General features: G+C 37.2%; 3 protein-coding genes across 4 annotated transcripts; 2 read left to right on the top strand and 1 right to left on the bottom strand.

The window, feature by feature from the left end:
- Positions 1–1639: 1639 nt before the first annotated feature.
- Positions 1640–6713, top strand: RB195_020888 (uncharacterized protein; the record flags this gene model as incomplete). 2 transcript variants are annotated; one of them, XM_064189410.1, is made up of 6 exons in its annotated part: positions 1640–1714; positions 4064–4099; positions 4810–4901; positions 6205–6283; positions 6419–6545; positions 6616–6713. In XM_064189410.1, the coding sequence occupies 6 exons, from the start codon at positions 1640–1642 to the stop codon at positions 6711–6713; spliced, it is 507 nt and encodes a 168-aa protein (XP_064045290.1). The 2 variants fall into 2 exon arrangements, with proteins under 2 accessions (XP_064045290.1, XP_064045291.1); XM_064189409.1 differs by lacking the exons at positions 1640–1714; positions 4064–4099 and having other exon boundaries at positions 4813–4901; positions 6419–6655.
- Positions 6714–7475: 762 nt separating this feature from the next.
- Positions 7476–7815, bottom strand: RB195_020887 (uncharacterized protein; the record flags this gene model as incomplete). The annotated part of the gene is made up of 2 exons (XM_013440707.2): positions 7476–7670; positions 7756–7815. 2 exons carry the CDS (start codon positions 7813–7815, stop codon positions 7476–7478), a joined length of 255 nt encoding a protein of 84 aa, XP_013296161.2.
- A 6159-nt stretch (positions 7816–13974) lies between these two features.
- On the top strand, positions 13975–17188 carry RB195_020886 (uncharacterized protein; the record flags this gene model as incomplete). The annotated part of the gene is made up of 4 exons (XM_064189408.1): positions 13975–14012; positions 14132–14222; positions 16598–16700; positions 17073–17188. The coding sequence occupies 4 exons, from the start codon at positions 13975–13977 to the stop codon at positions 17186–17188; spliced, it is 348 nt and encodes a 115-aa protein (XP_064045289.1).
- Positions 17189–17398: the final 210 nt, after the last annotated feature.

The raw sequence follows: 17398 nt of genomic DNA, 5'->3' as shown, positions 1-17398 counted from the left end.
CTTCCTCCAAAAAGAATTGCTATACGAGAACGAGCTGAGCTGACGACGACAGACAAAAGAGGACGATCGATCGGCTGTCCATTCTGTGAAAACAACTGGATGGAAACGATTGCTTTGCATCATCGAATAAAAACATAGGGGGAATTACGATTACGTAGATCTTAATATTCAGAAAATCCATTAGGATCAATAATAGTTCCGGTGGGCGTTCGTAAAATGGTTGTTTTTCGCATGGATGAGGGCAAAATGGCGGAAATAAAAACGTGGCGCTCAGAAAATCCCCCCATATGTGTTGCCACCAAACTTTTGTTTGTTGTAGTCAACGCTCTTCTCAACGTTCGAATAATGAGAACAGCTGGGTTTGAGGGGAAAAGAAAACCAATGAATTAAATTTGTTGACAATTCCATGGAAAGCCAAGGATTCAGCGCTCAGTAACCAAACTCGGAAATGAAATATCATTTGATTGGAACAGCGACTTATACGAGTAGTGAATGTGGTACGTGAGAAGCATATTTATATTAGTTATTTATTCCATTTATATTTATTTGTTCTTCAAAGAAAAAGTAGACGATTTAGATTACTAAAAAAGTATCATCACCATCATAATTTTCCTGGCAAAAAAAAAACATGCACACTGCTGGAAGTATATGTACAAACCCAGAATGGCAACAACGTACATGGATAATACTCCTTAAATAAACAAATTGTAAATAAAGACATAAGAAGCCAGAGTCTATTAACTTACGAAACCTTTAAAATCTGCGCTTTAAATTTAACACCCCAAAACTCGAACTTTTTTCAAGCGGATCGCATTTTCAACTGGGTCCCAGTTTTCCAAAAGTTTTTGAAAGAATCAATTCTTATTTCAATATGCACTTACCATTTTAAACATGGAGAAAAATGTACGCAAAGAAAAAACTAATCGCTCGGGATGCGATTCGATCATTGCCCATATTTTCTTTATAAGAAATTAGAATTCGTCCTTTTATTTGATTCAAACAAGAAATATTCAACGAACAATGGAAAGAAGTGAAGGAGTTAAGCGGGGAGGAAGAAAAACTAAAAGAACAGATCGAAATGTAACTGCGAGAAAAATTCCTACTCGTATAAAAAGAAAAAAAAACAAAGAAAAAAAAAATAGAAACTTAACTTGAAAATGGGGAATGTGTGTCGCGTCAATCAATTCAAACTTGATATGGTGAAGGTCATTTAAACACACACACACACACACACACACGCACACCCTGAGTGTGTAAGTGCACCACACATTTCAAGTGAAGTCTACATCACGAACATATTGCTACACAATCTTATGAAATAAAAAGGAAAGAGCAAACATTGAAAAATACAGAACCCAGATAAGAATAAACTCAGGAGAAGAAGACAAAACAAATCTATGAAACAACGAACACCAGTATTGGAGGAATCAGAAATGAAAAACAAAAAAAAAAAGGTTGGTATGATTAGCAAGTATGAAAGTATGAACGTAATGACGGTAATCAGTGGAAAGATCTGTAGCTTCACGAGAAAAAAACGTATTTGTTCGAAGAAGAAGCGGTTAGTGAATAAATATTTGCGCTGAAAAAACAGCACATCGATGGAAAGAAAACCGGACCAGGTTTGCGGCGGTGCACGTGAATGGCAGGCAGCAAGTGCGACGCGATGCGATGCGATGCGATTGCGACGAGAGTTCCGCTGGGATGTGTGAAGGATGTAAAGTGGACAATCGAAAAACACTATTCTCCGACGGACACAACACGGAATCGTAGCAGCCAGTTGTGCCATTTAATTGTAGGAAATGTAGAAATATTGTAATCGATAATTTCCAAATGTTGGGCGTAGTATTCTTGCTCTAATTTGAAAGAAAAAAAAAACATCTTCCAAGCATGTATTGGATTTCGACGTTTTAACAACGCGTACTCTACTTAGAATGAATTAAACATGGTGAATAGTGAGACATTGCCTGAGAACCAACTGAAAAATCCACAAATATCGTCTCCTAGAAGCACCAAAATATGGTCCTCTTTCGATACAGTGAAAGTGCTAGCTCGAAAAGAAAAGAAAAAAGTTCGAAAAGAGCTCCATGAGATTACGCGAACCATTTGTAAATGTCGTCAGCAGAAAAGAAAAAAAAACATTCGGGAGCAACGTCTATGAATACCTGCGACCGCGCTATATGACTCAGTTTTTACTGGATATTTCTCATAAACTTCCTCTGAGAATAATCTGGGCTCCGGTTTTAATGAAATTTGTAAGAGTAAGTTTTTTTTTCTCGTAAGATATTCTTACTTAGATAAAATGTGTTCCATTTTTTACCCGTCTTTTCTTCTGCACTATTGGTGTATGTGAATAAGTAAATAGATAAATAAATAAACAAGAGTAAGCACTCTCGAGACTAATCATTGTCACTACATCTGACTCCTAGAAGACGACATTGGCTGCTGTCACGGTCGAGTGAGCAGCTGAGGAGTTTTCGATGCACTTGGCTGTGCGTTTTGTTTGACGTCAATACATCAGAAGTAGTAGATGTACTTTCTAGTCGGTTGTACAACCATACTGTATTTATAGTAGGGTAAAAACGTAAAATGAAGCACGTACGTAATTGCGTACCCACTCGAAAAGGCGCTGGAGGCCAAAGCAGTTGGAACCGAGATGGGACCATCGCAAACTGCACCGATGGGTGGTGCCAGCAACAGTTCCAGTAAGCTCCTAACCGCTACGCTCCAAAATAATATTTTCTAGAATTAGTTTACATCTCTTTCTTCCAGAAATAACTAAGGTTAGTTGTTTTTATTTGTTCAGTGTGTTCTTTGTTTCCTTGCGTATACGTTTAGGGCGAAATGTGGTGGAAGAGGGGCACTCAGTGACGTTCTTACTTCTGGAAGTAAATAGCTAAATCAATCGGGCCCTAAGACTTAAGCATTAGTATTAGAGGATCTATAACATGTAATTTAAAGTTACTTAGACAAAAAGTAAGATAGAGCGTCCAGAAATAAGAGCGCCACTCAGTCCCTCCCGCCTCCAACCCCCAATTTCATTTTGCCCTGAGTTCACACCCGAGATTGTGAATCCGACTTCTTTCCTCCTTTTTTCCCGAAGTTTATTCTGGAATAGTTTGATTTACTTTCTGTCATCATTTGTTGTCGCATGTACATAATCATGCGAACCATTTGTTGACCTGGAGGGAGGGACGGCACGTACGTTTCCTGACCCCGAACTCCAAGAGGATCCGCTTCTATGTATCTCAACATCGGCAAAAACAAATGAGATTTTGGAAAAACAAGCATGTAAACATGCAACCAAGCCACCATCAGGGGTCGCTTATAGCCAAGTTTGTCGTACTATTACCTCGGCTGTAAACCTCTTACTCATTACATCTTCATTAATTATGTAACTTACTCTTACTCACTAGCAACTTAAAGGCATCACCCCACGAATCTGAGGTGGTACGGATTTCAGGTGGAGTATTCGTATACGGGATAGTAGATTATGGAGAGGTGGATGATTCCTTCCATTTCTTCCTAATTGCCTTAAAAAACGGCCCGGAAGATACGCTCGAACGTTCCGTCGCGCTACTTTCCAAAACGAGTTCGATTGGAGCGCGCCAGCCGTGTGTACGTGCCGCATTTTCTGGGCCGTTTTTTACGCCAATTAGCAAGAAATGCACGGAATCACCGATCTCTCCATAATCTACGATCCCGCATACAAATACTCCACCTAAAATCCGTACCACCTCAGATTCGAGGGTTGATGCCTTTAATCTTCTATATTATTTCATCTCTTCTTTTGTTTACAAATGATATTGTTCCGATTCTAGTGTCGCCTATCTACAATTTTTGATTTAGTGAGTATCTGAATAATGTTTGCCTAAGCCCACACGTATAACATTATGCCTCACACCTTATTCTTAGGGATTACCATCTCCGACTTCGAAGAATTTTCATTTCATAATTCTCTTTGTAGCAGAACTGGTACCGAAAGCAAATTCTTCTCAGCGAATTCCATTCATGGATTATTTATTTGACGATATTACTGTTTGTTCGATGAAGCAGGATTCTTCAGGGCATAAATGCTCGTGTGGAAGCTTCCAGCAGAAAGGTAATCCGAATATTTTTTAAAGCACAAGATTTAAAACTTCTGAGTTATTTATATTCATTTATTCTGGATGTTGATTCATTTCGTAACCAATCTGTTGCACCAATTTCTATGCCAATCGAATATAATTGCATCTTTATGAGCTGAGCAACCAGTTCGTCAATAACAGTTTTTTTTTAATATTTACGGACCTGTAATCATGGGACTTTATAAAATCTGCGCAGTTTCATGCGTTGGTTTGCTATTTCCTCCTTAAACTATGCATTACTTCAATACATTCTATGGCTCCTTGCTTATCTCCTCATTGTAACTAAAAATCAGTTCAACCAATGTGTATAGTCGGGTCAAAACGACATGAAGCATGGTACGTTGCGGTTGTGTTTGAAGCGGCGCGGTGGAGCTAAAGTTTGGAATCGTGGCGGGACCATCGCGAAAGTACCATTGCAGTAATGAACCGTGGTAGTAGGGGTCCTATCCGCGACGTTCCACCGCTTACGCAACTGCACCGTGCTTTATATCGTTTTGACTCTACTATAGTCGCCGGCCATGTATGTCCGGACGACCGCTACGCGTTCGCAGTGAATTCTGTTCTTCCCGTGAATGACACACCTTCTTTCATGCTCAAATCGAACGCACATCACGATTGAAACATAATCACCTTTTGTTTATGTATTTACTTTTCTTTGATTGCAACAAATCTACTATGATTTCAGGAAATGAACGTGATCGTCCTTTTGGTCTGTGTATGGATGTTTCCTACTAATGAGTTTGTCATAAGTTCGTATAACAAAGGAGAAACGACAAAGTTAGTCAGGATCTTGGTGGATTTAGTTTAGCAGTCAAGAAGAATCTTCCTAAAACCGGCGTGTCACCATTTTTTTACGTGTTGCGGAACCCACAGTAAAAGCTTAGTTTGGGTTGGAGTTAAGTGTAGATTGCGGGATATAGTGTGGTTTCGCTCATATTCCACTAACCGTCTTTTTTTTTCCACGACGATTTCAGTTGCAACGCGCCACTCTTGCATGCGCACCGCATCCAAGTGCAAGCAGTCGAAGATCAGTTATGAATTTTGTCAGGCCTGTTCAAGCGAACCAATGAATAGGATGCTGAGGGGACAGGACCGGGGTAAAGTGTAGTTGAGAGTTGGAGGAGGGAGGGAGAGCGCAATTGAGTGCTCACGCCCCAACTACATTTTCATCCAGGAACATTTACATAGAGGTACATGGGTGTACATAGAGGCCCGTTCTAGTGTACACAGTAATAACTAGAGCGGTTCACACACCGTTTTTTTTTTCTTTGTGGCGATTAGGAAAAAATGAGAGGAACCGTGCTGGTTTCGGTGTCTACCACTCCAATTCTACGCTTTCGCTGTGGCTTCTGCACACAATTCTCAAAATCTTCCTTCGCTTCCTTTAAATACGTTTTCTTAAAAGCATCACCGAACGAATCTGGGGTGGTGCGGGTTTCAGGTGGAGTATTCATATACGGGATCGTAGATTATGGAGAGGTGTGTGATTCCGTTCATTTCTTCCTAATTACCGTAAAAAAACGGCCCGAAGGACACGGTTTCGAGCGTTACTTTCTACGACGAGTTCGAATGGAGCGCGCCAGCCTTGTGCACGTGCCGCCTCTTCCGGGCCGTTTTTTACGGCAATTAGGAAGAAATGGACGGAATCAATCCCCTCTCTATAATCTACTATCCCGTATACGGATACTACACCTGAAATCCGTACCACCTCAGATTCGTGGTGTGATGTCTTTAATTGTGAAGCACCTAGATCGCATAAATAAATGAATAAACACTTGCAACTATCTGCATGATTGTTCTGCGCGATATTACATTATGAATTTCTGTAATCAGAAATTATCCCTTCACATCTTAGCTCGCTACGGTAATACCCTGAAACACTCTTTAAGAGGAGTGCATGCAGGAATTCTTTGAGCAATTTTTTCTGGAAAAGGCACCGTCATATGAGTGGCAAATGATTATTTTAAGTGGTCATAACACGGTGCAGAAATCTCAATATTTGAACAAGTATTTTAAGTAGCGTTGCATTCAGACAGCGCGCTCCGCGTGAGGGTGTTTTTTTTTTTTGGTGATTTTTCAGAATCTCTTACCCACGAAGCAAACGTCATGGACATCGCGGTAGAGGATGTGGACACAGCGGATGCATGGGGCCAGTGCATGTTAGTCTTAGGAGAAATATAAAATAAAGAAAAATAAATATTTCAATATTTATAAAATATCTAGAGAAAAAAAATAACTCATCTAGTGATCGCTTGATATAAAATGAATTTTCCATTAACAAGAAGTATATTCAGGGTAGTGTGCATGGTTCTCATAAAGGTACGGGTTGTGGAGAAAGAGGATGCGATGGAGGTGGAGGACATGACTTCAGGAGTCACCATCAATATCATGCATCATCATCAAGCGGATGCGGATCTGATGGTTGTGGAAGGAAGAAGAATTTTGAAATTATAAGGATATACGAACGTGACAGTGGTTCTTCTTGTTGCAGAGATGAGCAGCCGAGATCTTCAGGATGTGATGGATGCTAGTTATACAATATTAGAAGGCCATCTCGCTTATGAACGTTTACAAAACGAGCGTTTATAAATTTTTAGATTCTAATCGGCGATTTTGTCCAAAATTGTATTATAATTCAACATTGCAATGAGAGAAATTTACTTATTTTTCACAAAACGCCTATAAAGTAGTGTAATTCAAAATTAATTGGTATGTGCAAATATTATGCATAATTTTTTTTTGAACTATATGGACGATAAATGTTTTGAATTTGACTTAACTACTTTTAAAAAATCACAGTTAAAATTTAAAAAGTAATAAATAAAAATAATTGAATAGTAAGGTAATTCCAAGAATCAGACAATGCGAAGGTAAACAATAATGAATGTTTTTAATTTGACTTGACTACTTTTAAAAAATTACAGATAAAATTTAAAAAATAATAGATAAAAGTAGTTGAATAGTAAGGTATTCCCAAATCAGACAATGCGAAGGCAAGCAATGATGAATGTTTTGAGTTTGACCTAACTGCTTTTTAAAAATTACGGATAAAATCTAAAAAATAATAAATAAAAATAGTTGAATAGTAATCTATTTTCAAATCAGACAAACAATAAATGAAAATGGTGTTACATTCCAGTGATGGAATAAGAGTGTTCCATAAACATTAATTTTTCAAAATTTCTGCATGAAAGCCGCGTTTATTCCCCTAACGTAGTCATTTTAGGTAGAAATCATGTGGAGTGTATAGAATGAAAACTGCAGTTACCAAAACTTGCCCGAGAAGACCAGAAAAATCATAATTCATTCACAACATGAAGCACATAGATCGCAAAAAAACTAAAATTTTCTTCAGTTTTCCAGTTCGTCGCGGATAAGCGAAGTGTCACGTGTAAGTGAAGATTGGTTCCGTAGACTTATCCCCAAATAATAGGTCCCCCAAGTCGTCTCCAACCGTAGCCTCCCCATCGTCTTCCGTATCCTCCTCTCCACCATCTCCATCGTCGTCTCCATACCAATTGTCTTTTGTGTCGAATTCTTGCATGGCTGGTAAATGATTGGTAAATGCGTTTTTTTTTGTTGTTGTTGTGGAAACATACGGATGTGAGACCCATCCGTATGGATATCTTACCTTTCTGGAGACAAGTTCTCGTCGCCACCGTATGCGGATGGGAGGGATACAGTAGAGCATATCGTGAATAAGCAAAGGAGAATGCAGATGTATAATAATTTCATGGTGATTTATAAAGTATGAAGCCTAGAATTATACAGAATCGTATCCAGAAACAAGGACGAAGACATGAGTGATAGTATCAAAAACATGAGTGCTATTTGAGTTAAATCCTTGAGAACTGGAACATAAATATAATGTCTAGACGACATACAGATGTATAATGTATAGACTACATACAGTACAATTCAGATTTAGAAGTAACTCATACCAAATGATTTTATTTACTTACTTACTTTTCAGATATCTTCATGGATTTCAAAGAATTCAAGAAGAATTTACTTATTTACTTACTTTTTAGATATCTTCATGGATTTCAAAGAATTCAAGAAGAATTTATTAAGGTAAAGAAGAAGTTACTCACTGACTTACTTACTTTTCAGATATCATCATGGATTTCAAAGAATTCCATAAAAATATGTGAAATAAACTCAAAAACAAAGACAGTGATAAACATTCAACAAATTTCGCTTTACATATATGTGAACGGGAATAGGAGCACTTCGTTTGGAGAGGCCATGAAGAATGAAGGAGATCGGAAACAAACTGAGTCAGAAGTCAAATATACTGGCTAAGTACTTGTAGAGAACTGCGTTCGGCTCTGATCGTTCTGTGATTTGATTGCTTAGTAATACCAACTTTTAAAGCAGTAGGAGCAAATCTAATACCTCCATAACTGTAAATTGCGGAAAAGTTCCAATAAAAAACTGCCTAAACCTCACTGGCACAGCCACCAAAATGATCGAATGATTCCTGGAGTGCAGCAAAAGACACACAAAGATATCGCGGAAGTCTGGATAGAGCGACTTTTTGGAGTTCACTCGATAGTGTTCGGCAGTTCAGCGTGACGAAACGAATGGTTGTTCCCAAAGATTCCATGCCCCCTCCAGACAGTTCACATTTCAGGTTGTGGGCTTTGACGACGTGCCGGGCCACGACACCTTTTTGCTATGTATGAGAATCCTTAGCCATATAGCAGTGCGGGTCATACAGCTCGTACGTTCCCAGTGCGCACAGTCGAGCGCCTGATTGCGTTTAGTTAAAGACATCACCCCCGAATCTGAGGTGGTACGAATTTCAGGTGGAATATTCGTATACGAGATCGTAGATTGTGGAGAAGTGGATGATTCCGTCCAGTTCTTCCTAATTGCCGTAAAAAACGGCCCAGACGATACGGCTTCGAGCGATCCGGCGCGCTATTTTCTACAACGAGTTCGATTGGAGCGCGCCAGCCCTGTGCACGCGCCGCATATTTCGGGCCGTTTTTTGCGGGAATTAGGAGGAAATGGACGGAATCACCCCCTCTTCATAATCTACGATCCCGTATACGAATACTCCACCTGAAATCCGTACCACCTCAGATTCCGGGGGTGATGCCTTTAAAGCGGGTCCACCGCGTGCAGGTAGCAATCAGATTCGTATACACGGCCTACTATAAAATATAAAACTAAATATATAAATATAAAATATAAAACTAATAAAGTGTTTTCTCAGCTTCATTTATGAGGGATTTCTTTTTGGTGCTGATGGATGGAAAATTTGGAAATATGCAGTTTTGTTTTAGACTTCCTCTTTTCTTTCTTAATCTCTTTCATATTTCCACGTCCACACATGTGTTTATGTAAACTATCTTCTTGCACTCGCTTATTAGACGTCTCCAGTTCCTTTCAATCGTTGTTCTATGTCGGTGTTGTTTGTTTCCGGCGAACATTTGCCTCAGTCCGTCATAATCCTTTCCGATCAGAGAATGTGACCGTTATTCTAAACAAATCCGCCTTCACAAACTTTACAATGAAGTCGTAGAGTAACTTAACAAAAAGGTCTTGAGGTGTAAAACCACCTAAAACAGTTTTTTGGAGTAGTTTTTGTTTCTACGTTGAGTTTCTTTCACCCTTTGTTCTTTAATGAAACCAATATTGAAGTGTATTTATGTTTTCTTGTTATGACAACGAGGTTTAGGTGAAACTTTTTTATTGGCTTGACGTTTCGACAAACTCATCTTTTTCAAAGGCCTGAAAATGGTTCGAAGTCTTTGATACTATGCATCAAACCCATCAAACTCTTCCTCTCTCCTCGCCAAGCCTCCAATATTGTTCCAAGTACACCACGCAAGACCTTCAAAAGGAAAACAACTGACCAGTTTCACCGATTAGCGGGGTTCTGGTAAACCATCGCGCTCTCAAAGATTGTCACTCCAGACGAATGAGATCTACGCCTTGTGCAGTATCCTTAAGTACTGGTGTCTGGATAACGTTAAGGAACTGCAATCTTATAAATCTTAACAATCTTATAGCTCACAGAGTGTTACGAACGGCAAGAAGTCATTGGTAATTGATAAGCACTCATTTTTGTTATTCATGGACGGATTCCTGACGGAAATCCAGAATGCTTCCAATGCTTTCCTAGCAGATATTTCTTTCTCGTGCGCTAATGTAACACAAATATACTCTCAAATGCCGAGGTTTCAAGAAGAGAGGACTTGGAGAATATTGAAAAGTTAATACTACTGTTACATACAAAAAAAACTTCAAAAAATAATCATAACACTCGTGATGTTAAATCCATTTTATTTCTTTGATGATAACTGACGGTCTCGTCAGATGAACAGGCGATGATTCAACATGGTGATTAATTTGTCGCATTGCTCGGATTATTTCACTTTGTTCTTTCTTTCTGCTCTTTTTTTTTCTCTTGAAACAATAAATTATTTAGCTGAAAAGGATTGGAACAGAGTGCATGTATATAAACAAATTAAAAATTCAACAAAACGAATGGAACTGATTCTTTTCTGCTACCTGGTTAAGGACCATTTGCCAGGAAATTAATTGAAAAAAAAATCTTATACACATGCCTCAATTCAAAATAAGGTGCATTTCAAAAGCAAAGAAGTTTTGAATTCTAGTTCTATGTGAGTCTTCGTAGTTTCTCTTAACTATTTCTCTTAATACCACATCTTCACGATAGAGAAACGTTACGTCATCCTAGATCGCGATAGATCCAAGACAGAACCCCTAGCTGTATTCATTTCCCGTTGTCTTTTTTTCAATCGAGGCCTCTGCGCTCTTTTTAGCTGCTGATTTTTTAAAGCGTTTTTTCACTCATATATCACTGTCTTAGCCAGGTTCCTGAACTGTTGTGCTCAAGATTTACATATAAGAGAAACCCCAAGGAGTTTAAGTGCTTAATTTCGTTTCAGCACCGCCAGTCATCGCCAACTAAATTAAATATATAAACAACAAATATCATACAAGGATCAAATTCAAATAACTATCTATAGAAGGCATAACTTTCAGGCTTTCCTTAACTTTTTTTCATATGATGACTTTATTTGTCCATCATAAGCTGCAGTGACTCTGTCGTCTGTTTCAGAAGTGGTGTTAGCCCAAATTAACTAAGTTGAGGTTGCGAAAAGCTCTGCCCATCTCTTTGAAGACAGAGTTTGGTTACAGTACGATTCTAACCAAAAAAAAAACCGTTATCAGAAAGATCAGTCCTGGCGCTGCGAAAACTGAGATGTCCAAGAGAATAGAATGTAGATTAAGGAAAAAGGTACTGATTTTTCCTGTTAGGACCGATGATCTATTGTGAAACCAAAAAAACTTGACATATTTCAAATTTTAAAAGATCTTTTTCTTTATGCGTGAAAAATTTAAACGCTTATAAATCTTCTAGTTTAGTCTTCTAGTAGGTTGTAAAATTGTGCTTTTTATATCAATGAAGCATTACATTTAAGAATCTATTAGAGTGAGGGGTTAGTTTCTTAAGGCGTTATATTTTAACCAGTACTAAGCTTTATTTACTAATCAGTTTGTTGTTACTACAAGTTTTTTTGTCACGTTGCCAGTTGATAGAATTTTTCAGAGCCATAAAAAAATTCTGAAATGTCGCCGAATCATCGAACGCTCGACTACAACTTCCACCAATTTTTTTTTCAATGTTTTTATTTCACGTGAACACTGGTGAATGTTTAGTGATATTCACGTTTCAATCCTCGTGAAATTATTCGTCACGAGGAAATTCTCGAAAAGTTCTGATGAATAACCAACTATGTCATAAACAAATCATATAAATACCAGTGCTATATAATTCTCCATCCATTAAAATCTCCTCTGCCTTCAACTCGTACTCGCTTATCTCCGCCTGAATCGTTGAAAACCTTTCTACGGCATCTTTAATACAAAAACACTATAGGAGTGTTTTCACATTAAAGATGTCGTAGACGGTTTTTTTAACGATCCACGCGATTAAAAAAGTATAAACATTTGAGGATGTGTAAAGCGCGTAAGCGGATGACAAAATGGTTTAAGATTTCTGGTCGAATAAGAGTTTATCCGATCCAGCAACTCCAGCGAAGCCGCGATCCCTCTACCATATACTGGATCGAAGCGGAAGCGAGCTAATAAGAATAAATTCTGGATAGTTCCGCAAAAAAGCTTAAATAAATAACAATAAAATTAATAAACTTAAGTATTCTTACAGCTTTTTTATAATTTGTAAAATTACATGATTACAATGTTAAAATTATAGTATTTATGAGGCTAACCCATAAACAGTGTTGATCCTTCTTTCGAGCGCATCCAATGAATATCGATCGAGGATACAGAGTTATTAAAGTTATTAAAGTTAGGATAGTTATTAAAGTTTATAAATAAATCATCCTTTCCAGTAACCGAAGAAAATTTTTAAGGATATGGTTCTGGAGTTTCTGGAGTTTTTTTAATCGAAAGTGAAAAAGAAGTGAGAAAAATTTCGAGCCTTGAGGCTTCATCGAGGTGAAGCTGAATCTAAAGAAAGGGAAGAGCATCGACATTGTACGATTTCATTGTTGATTTTTTTTTTCGAAAAATTTTCTTTGTTATAAAATATGACTTTTAATTCCGTTATGTTCGCTAAGATCATGATCTACGGATCTATGATCTCATCGATAACTGAGGCAGTTTTTGCTCACTCTACAGCAAACTCTGAGAAATTGAATAGGTGCAATGCCAGGTTGCCAGTGTCAGGTTTGAGTGCCTTGTCTTGTCCGAAATTTTTTTTTTTCCGTTCGAGTGCATAGAAGAGAACTAGACGCTTATGAGGCAGGATTTCAGCTTTTTCAGCGTTTCTTAAGCAGAATATTCGTATGAAAAACTGGAAGAATTCGCGGAAATCCATCCATCATTCACAGCGCTTTCTTAGCGTTTTTTTTTTCAACAAGAACATTCACATTTGTGTTTCTCGATTTGTTTCGTTTGTATATCTCAGCTGATTTGTTTTTCTTCCTATCTATTTATGTATTTCCTTGATTAGTTGGCTTATATTCACAGAAACTGCTCTTTTTTTGTCTTTTCATGGTCATCAAGCATATGAGAAACGCACACGTTCCTTATTTTTCTCATCGTCCTTAGATAGATTAAGCTAATTCAAATGTTACTTGGGTAATATGTGTAATTCTTAGAATCCTGTTATAAAATCCAATTTATAAACTACCGTACTTCTGCATATAATTCGCTTAAAAACATTACATAGCTCGAAAAAATGCTTAAAATCCAGCAGAACGATTTTTCTGCAGCAAAAACTTCTCATGCATTACCTTTTTTTACTCATCATCCTTTTTTCTTTCAAAAATCAGCATTTAAGGACCACTTTTGGTGTTGCAGTGCTGTAAGAAGCAGTTAAAATAAAGTTTCGCTAAAAATACGGTAAATAATAGTGATACAATGAGGTTTTTTTCATCAGGACTTCTTTAAAGGAATCGTTGATAATGCCTTCCATCAAACCAGAAACCACAGCTAAAAGTAACAAAAGAAGGATGAAGTCCTTAAAATTAAATTAAAAATTAAATTAAAAACTAAATTGAATTTGGCTACCTATAATTTTATTTGAGCTGAAATAAGCTCCCCGGTTTTCTTTTTTCACTTCCTTTCCTCATAATTTTTTGTGCCACAAAGAAGAAGTCCTTAAAATTCTCCAAATTGAATTTGGCTACGTATAATTTTATTTGAGCTGAAATAAACTTCACACTTTTCCTTCAGTTCTTTTCCTTTTCCAATTTTCGAGTTGTTTTCGACTTTTTGACCAATTTATTTGTTTACTAATCGCTTCTTCCAATCATTCATTCTTATTTGTTTGAATATTCGAATGAAATGTTGCCTCGTCACATCGCCAACGTTCAATCAGTCAGTCAGTCATCGCGGATCAGCGCGCGCGCCCGCACACGCGCATGTCCTGTAATTTTCCCGTGATCCGTCATTCATAGTTGTTAGCGTGGTGTTCGACACATTGTTCTTTGTTCAAGGAAGCCAGCCGCGATCGTCGCGACGACTTCACACGAAAACCGCGATTCGCTCCTCCACGATCAGATCAGGTTTTCTGCTTCTCCAGCGCACGTAAGGAAAACCATCAGTTGTAGGATTATCGGCGAACATCGGATCGCATCGCATCGCATTCACGCAATCGTAATATCCGCTGCTGAAATTACGGTGGTCGTGAACGTTCTTAGAAAAATGTGTTTTTCGGTTTTCTTTTACACTGTCTCATATTTTCCATAGAAAACCTCCCCATTTTTTAGTATCTATCATCTTAATAAAATCTATCATTTAATCTATCACTTAATCTGTCATTTTTATAATTTTTATCATTGTGTTAAAAGTAATTTCTCAGCAGCTTTCCTTGCCCACCCGTTGAATTTTCCATGATTTTTTCTGTCTAGCAGAAAATTGTGTGGAAGAGAGGCACGTAAAGCTTTTTTTCTAAATAAATGATGTAATTATCTAACCCAAGCAATTATCTACGTCACAAACTAACCATTAACTTTTATGGTTAACTTGTTCTATGAATTTCTATGTGCTGTTACCTCAGTTACCTCAAATATAATTAAATTTTGTTTGGTTTTTTTTCTGACGTACACAAGTAGAACCTGAGAAATGACGTTTATTTTTGAAATATCAGTGATTGGAACACAAAGCATTCAAATTTTGTGCGATCTCTGAGTGAAAATCAATTACAAAAAATCCAAAAAGAAATAAAAAATAATTAATTTGAAATATTTGGTCTTAAATTCCCTATGTCGTACTCTTATTTTCTCTTGTCACACTCAAGATAAGCTTTATCTAGTAACTGGAAACCTGAAAGGTCCTAATACGAATTGAATGCTGGTTTCTTCTTCTAGATCTCCACCAACCCTTGGATTTTTCCCGAGTCCATGAAAACACGTGACCCCGTGGACTTCTGACTTCTTCTCCGCACGCCCCGCCTCCCTCTGCTTCCAGTCTTCCGTGACCTCTTTAGTTCTAAATCACAGTTAGCCATTCGTCAAAAATGTGTCCTTCAAAAATTTCCACTGTTTGCTGAATGTTTTTTTTTCTGTTTGCCCGAATGTCTTTTGTTTGTTTGTTGTTTTTCTGTGCTTCGGCAACCGCACTTGATGATTTGACGGTGAACATGTGAAAATGTAGGAAAAAAAAAGAAATTCATTCATTTTTCGTCCTCTCTTCCTCATATTCATCTCTAGTTCTGTGATCTAAATCAATGTAGCATTGATCTGTTATCTCTGTTCTCTGATTATTTATCCTCTCTACGTGCCACCACAACTATTCAAAAATCAAAGATCACTTTCGTTCAAATTCAATTTCAGAGCTAAGTGCTACCTGTACTAACGATAAACTTGTAAGGTTACTGTTCTCAGAATTTCTGTGAAGCATAACTCAATTCCCTTAGATATTATTAAAATAGTAGCTAGGTCAAAGTTGTTATAAATTTTTTTTGCACTCTTTTTTTGCTCTAGAAAGCCACAGTCACTCAACCGATTTGAAAAAATTGGTTTTATTAACAGCTCTTTTTTTTCAAGGACTTTTTTGCGGAAAATCCTGCTGCAATCGTGGATTTTTCCTCAACTACTCCTTCAGAAAGTATCCACATCTAATTTTAAGCTGGAAAAATTGAGATTTTTGAATTTCTACTGCAAATTGTATGCCGTTTACCCTCCTTCGAATCCATCGAATCCACGGGCGGCCGAGGACAAAAGAAATATTTCACTCCGAGTAGGTGAAGGATTCCTTTAATATGGTGAGCTTACCAAAACCGAATTTATACATATATACCTTAAATTACACTTATACATTGCATTAAATTTAAATACAAATACTTGTACAGATGTAGACATGCCGAAATTTTTCTTTTGATTTTGGATAAAACTTTATTATTTTTATTCTAACATCTGTTACATGGCTTTTATTTTAAAAAATCAAAAAGAAATAATCGAATGAAAGTTTATTTATAAGTGTGCAGTACTTATCCAGTTAGTAGGTTGTCCCACAAGTTTCTTTCTATGCTCGTTAAACTTTTAATTCACAGCAACCGGTCGGTGTCCAATCCGGAAAAAAAATCAACAAACTACCAATATCAATATATAATATTTTTATTTAATATTCTATAGTTTAGTATTAATCTTATTCTTATTATCTTATTATTATCAATTATTATTCTATAATTAATACTTAATATTCTATAATTATTGACTAATCACTTCACTATTGTTGATTCAAATAAAAAAAAATAGAAAGCAAAAAATTTGGAAAAAAGTTTATGGGACAATCTAATATTCTGGAAAAGTTCCGATCTGTTTTCTTCCATCATTAGAAAAAAAAGATTAAGGAATCCGATAGTTCTTTCTAATTTCAAAAGATTAGGGAATCCTATAGTCAATTTCCCTCTTACCTTCTAATTTTCTCCTCACACTAAGCATTTAGTCGATTTTTTCCAGGAAATTGAAGGAGAAAATCCGCTGCTTCCATCAGATTCGATCCCGTGGCAACAGCTAAAGCTGTTTGAACGACCGACCACATGCCAACATACGAAGCTGTCCGGTTCTTGCGCTCGCGCGCGCGCGCCTCACCCACTCCCTTCGTTGGCGCCATGGCGCTTTTGTACGCACGTACATACGTACATATTTCCTGTGTACATTTTGTCTGAGCTGAGCACCGCGTGTGTCTTCCTGAATTTCTGGTTGTTCACATTCTTGTTTACATGACATTTTTTTTCCGGAGGATTCCCTCAAAAATTAAACGTATTGACTTGCTACTGTACTGTACAGCACATGAAAACATCTACAGCAGCACCAGAACTCTTCTCTTACCTGTTTTTTTTTATTGTCAATCATTATTTCTATTTTTTTTTCTTTTTATAAACTCCAAAAGTCCAAAGAACAAAAATTTTTATATGCATTGTGTTCGCTGCAGAGCTCGGATTGCTCCAGATGTCCAGCAGCAAACAGTTTATTGCCGAAGTTATAAAACGAACGACTGCCTATTGCCGTATTGCTTGGGAGATTGGGAATTCTCTGGAGAAGCGTTGAAAGAACTCCGGAGAATTTCCAATCGAACCGATCGTCGAAGAAACTCCGCTTTCTTTCTCTTTGCGGTAAATTTTCCAGCGGTCTAACTGATTTCTTTGGGAATTTTCCACTCTCAAATCAATTAACTCTCGTTGTTCCCTTCTACAGTATTTGTTTTTATTTTTTATTTAATTTTTATTTTTTAAATTCATTCATATTTATTTTTTATTT

Source organism: Necator americanus, chromosome II (assembly GCF_031761385.1).
Source record: "Necator americanus strain Aroian chromosome II, whole genome shotgun sequence".
Lineage (NCBI taxonomy): Eukaryota > Metazoa > Nematoda > Chromadorea > Rhabditida > Ancylostomatidae > Necator > Necator americanus.
Note: the sequence above shows the minus strand (reverse complement) of the source record. Positions and strands in the feature narration are given on the sequence as shown.